The sequence below is a fragment of the Lineus longissimus genome, chromosome 8 (genome assembly GCF_910592395.1).
Source record: "Lineus longissimus chromosome 8, tnLinLong1.2, whole genome shotgun sequence".
Lineage (NCBI taxonomy): Eukaryota > Metazoa > Nemertea > Pilidiophora > Heteronemertea > Lineidae > Lineus > Lineus longissimus.
Genome location: NC_088315.1, coordinates 10,793,484 through 10,798,030, shown reverse-complemented (window position 1 = coordinate 10,798,030; position 4,547 = coordinate 10,793,484). Strand labels below are relative to the sequence as shown.

General features: G+C 42.4%; 1 protein-coding gene across 1 annotated transcript; it reads right to left on the bottom strand.

The window, feature by feature from the left end:
- Nucleotides 1–608: 608 nt before the first annotated feature.
- Nucleotides 609–1,733, bottom strand: LOC135492606 (uncharacterized). The gene has a single exon (XM_064779156.1). The coding sequence runs from the start codon at nt 1,731–1,733 to the stop codon at nt 609–611; it is 1,125 nt and encodes a 374-aa protein (XP_064635226.1).
- Nucleotides 1,734–4,547: the final 2,814 nt, after the last annotated feature.

Below are 4,547 nucleotides of genomic sequence, written 5' to 3'. Positions count from 1 at the left end.
AATGCCTATCGCAACTATTGGCTGGTTGTTGTTTGATTTCTTTTCACAAAAAGATATTACATGCATCAAATAGTGTAACTTATTTGGAGGCTGATGAGGAAATTGTATTTTATACGAAGTTCGAAAACCATTCTAAGACAACGCCAAATCACGGGAAATTGAATAATCCGTTTGGTTTCTTCGACAAAGTGCTCTGTATATCTCCTTTATCTTTGGGAGCTCAGAGCTACATAAGATATCGTTTTGTTCTTCTTGTTGTTAACTTTACACTGAATTGTATCTGAGTCAAGGAAAAGTTAATCCACCCATTAAAAACATGAGGTTTTTTTTTCTTGATCCTATGCATTTAAATTGAGTGTATTACCAAATATCGCTCGCGTCTTTTAAAAAAAATGTCCTTCTACCTCACCCCTTTCTTCGCAACTTATTCAGCTTTATATATTTAGCTATCTCCCGATTCATTGCTGAAATGTTCTCTTCCTTGCCTAATGCCTTCCGCCAATACGCCAATTTTGAGATACGTGCACATGTCGATCCAACACTGTATTGGACATTTTTATAGTTGGACAGTTTTTACCTGATAACTCTGGATAATATTGACTTACATTTCATAAGCTTTCGGACTCAGCTGAGTCCTTGGTCACATGATCACTCGTGACGTCATCGGGCGTAGTGATCGGCGGGGATCCCGAATTCGACTGTGCCCCCCTCCTGACTCTGGTCCTCAAGATGTTACTCCAGATTGGAGAGCGATTGTGTCGGCCGCCGTCCTTGTTAAGAGTGGGTTGCAACGTACGAATGTGAATCGCCTCCTTCACTCCTCGTTCGTACCACCTCGGTTCAACCTCGAACACTTTGGCGTTTTCAATGTCAATGTTATGTCCTGGTTCCGCGGTGTGAATGTGGCGTGACACCTCTGAAGTGGTGGAGCTCGGGCGTCTGTGTTCCAGGAATCTAGCTTTAAGCGATCGTTCTGTCTCCCCTACGTATGAAGCTGGGCAGTCCCCGCATGGGATGTGATACACGGGTCCAGTGACTTGGTGTTTATCCAGCTTATCTTTAGGTCGCACTAAGAGTTGCCTCAAGGTGTTGGTGGGCTTGAAATAGGCCTGGATGTTATAGCCTTTGAGGATTCTCCTTAGTTCTTCCGAGAAACCTTTAATGTAAGGGAGGACAACCGGGTACCGATTCTTCGCTGTGCTGGGGGTTCTAGTAGGAGGCGTGGGTTGTTGTTCTGCCTGAACCTGATGCTTGGGATCTTTCAGGATCCAACTAGGATAACCGTTGAACGACAGGGCAGTTTTGACGTGCTGGAGTTCCGCTCCCTTATCCTTGGGATCGCTGACGATGGCTTCTGCACGATGGGCCAATGTCCTCACCACCCCCCTTTTGTGTTCAAGCGGGTGGTTGCTCTGGAAGTTGAGGTATTGGTCTGTGTGGGTTGCCTTTCTGAAGACCCTGGTTTTAATGCTGCCATCTTCATTGACCACAGACCATGTGTCGAGGAAAGCGAGGGCTCTTTCGGTCCTGTCACCGACGGTTTCCTGATCGCTCACAGGGATGGTGACTTCAGGCTCTGTGGTCCACTTTATGTCATCGTCAATGCTGTTCAGGTGGTCAGTGAACTGTTGTGAGTGGGCCCTCTTCTGTTTAGTATGTGTATCGTCCACATATATCCACCATGTAGGTGGGTTGGCTGCTGTTCTGATGGCTTTCTGCTCGAAATCCTCCATGTACAGATTGCAAACTATGGGGGAGACTGGGGACCCCATAGCTGCTCCGTGTATCTGTTGATAGAACTGTCCTTGGTATTTAAAATATGTACAATTCAAACAGAGGCCTAGAAGAGTCACAATGTCTTGGGGGGGGGGGCATGGGGGTCCTATCCTTCAAAGTGTCGTCCTCTTCGAGCTTCTTATGGATCAAAATCAGAGCTTTGTCCACGGGGACGCTGGTGAATAGGGCAGATACATCATAGGATCGAAGCTCCTCGTCCGGGGCAAAATGCAGTGTTCTTACTTCTTCGGCAAAGGCTTTTGAGTTCTTAACATGATGTTGAGTTTTGCCCACCAAAGGGGACAAAATGTCAGCGACATAGCGTGCTACCTTGTAAGTCGAATTCGGGATCACTACGTCCAATGACGTCACGAGTGATCATGTGACCAAGGACTCAGCTGAGTCCGAAAGCTTATGAAATGTAAGTCAATATTATCCAGAGTTATCAGGTTATAAACCGTCCAACTATCAATCTACCTGGATAGATGAATCTCCATAGTGACACTTTTATAGTTGCCACACGACAACACACCCGATTTGGCTGAAGGTTTGGCTCTTCAGTAAATCGACACGTTTGAAAGCCAAGTTATCGACCACATGTTCAAAAGCCGCCTGCCTCTGAGTAACACCCATGCTCATCTCTTTATCTCTGATTCTTACCCCATTTTAGTGTCCAATGAATAAAATGTAACATTAAATGAATGTCTTGAATGGGTTCTGGTAAAGATAAGAACTGATAAGCAGTCTTCGTCTCGTAGCGGTACTTTGTCATGATGTTTGCTGATCGAGATTACTAAAACACTTCTCAAAATAGCCGTTGCAGTTAATTTGATAAACATTCTTCTAAAACGACTCTTAAAGTACGGTTTGATAGGCAAATTGTATTTTCCAAGGTTAATACGGAATTTGCCTATCAAACCATGCCAATGATACAGCAAAGGTGAGTGATGCCTGCTGACTGCAGTGATATTGGTTCTTCGGTTTAAACCTTTAGTTTCAACCAATCAATGGATGCAGTCACTACGCCATTCGAATGTGACGACCAAGTGACGAAGTGACCGGAGACCATGATAACTCAAAATGTCATTTTGGGACTCTCGTCATACGGGTTTTGCGTGAAAACAGCTACAGCGTATAAAATTAGATCATGGCTATTTATACGCGAGTCCCGTAATGCACTTTCTTTGCAAGACTGTTTTTAAGCAAGCCCCCAACCAATAGAGTTCCTAGCCCTCCAATCGTAATCCTTATCGAATAGAACAGCACTCATGCAATTGTACTGCTCTAAACGCAAAGTACGATGAGTGGTAATAAGTTGATAGCAAGAAATACATTCGATGTAGGTAAAGCACGACCTTAGCACTCAAGAATTTCATTCATTCCTTGCGTAATCCCAAAGAGGACGATTTTATTCGCAACCGAAATGCTGAAGCTCTGTCCCAAAAGTTAAAATTGGACGTCAAGTTCCAAAACGGTCATTTCTCAGAAACGGGAGGTCGGCTGACGTGGAGCATACTTATATGTCATCCTTACATGAAAATCCTTAGTATATGGTTGACAGCTTTATTCAGCATTATCAATATCTATCCATGTTTCCGATAGGTTCGTTCATATTGCATGCCGAATTTCCAAGTAAAATATGGGAGTTGGTATCTTACAGATATACATCATCTTGGCAATACAAGGCATTATTTCATTCCAAAATTTGCGTGACCTCGGGATTGTTGGGGAAAATTCACCAAATTCACCAAATCACCAAAGCAGAAAGTTGCATTGTCAACAAAAGAACAATCTGGGCAGTACTTATCTTCTCATCTGCTATCACTACGACATCAAGCGGGAAAGATTACCTCCTTTTTACCTACACTACTTTCCTTTTCTGTTTCTACGATGCTTCGGTAATTTCTAGTTTGCCATCGGCGTAGCCGTTGAATGAAGAGATTTAGCTTTATCTCCCTAAAACTGTATTAAAAACCAAATATCTACGTCAATATTTCTCGAGTTTTCTACAAGAACTAAGACACAGGTTACTATGTCCATATCAATACGTTACAGGCGTCGATGCATAAAGAGAATGTCATTTCCGTAGGACACGACGTTGAGACTTTTGAGCTTATGAAAATATTGTTGCACTTGTGGTATGACTGTTGCAATCGGTTACTCCGAATCCAAAAGAGGGTTACACCCGGTGCCAATCATAATGGAAAGATTGGCATTTGTTGAAGCAACTTGTTTTCATCAGTCTTCAACTATCACGTGATCATACCAGAGAATTGAGAACTGGCCATGACTGATTTGAGGTAACCTCTTCTGGAACAACGCAGTCTTGCCGGCTTATCCTCATCACTTGTCATTCCTATCTCTTCACGTTATCTTTCAAACCATGCAGCAAATCATACTCTCAATTGTTTAATTGTTTCAATTATTTAAATTCTTTATCATATTTTGGAAACATATTGTAGATTTTTGAAGTGAATTCTGCAAAATCGATACAGACATACCGCGCTTTGTCATATACCTATTAAAATTTGAAGATTGTTGATCATTCTGTATCTTACCACTAATGGTAGTTCCTTTTTTTCTGTACTTCGTGAATTGGCAGTCCAAAAATCCACGAATATGTAGCCGAGCAAAAGGGAAGAAAAAAATACGAATGAATCTTTAAAATAATTTCAAAGTCATAATGAAATTTTAAAAATGAAATGGCCAGGGCCATTGTGCTCACCTCATGTGGAGGAAAGATGGATGAAGAGCATGGTATTGTGTCATGT

Excerpts from the sequence above, each read along its gene's own strand:
- LOC135492606 (XM_064779156.1), bottom strand. The coding sequence starts at position 1,733 with ATGGAGGATTTCGAGCAGAAAGCCATCAGAACAGCAGCCAACCCACCT.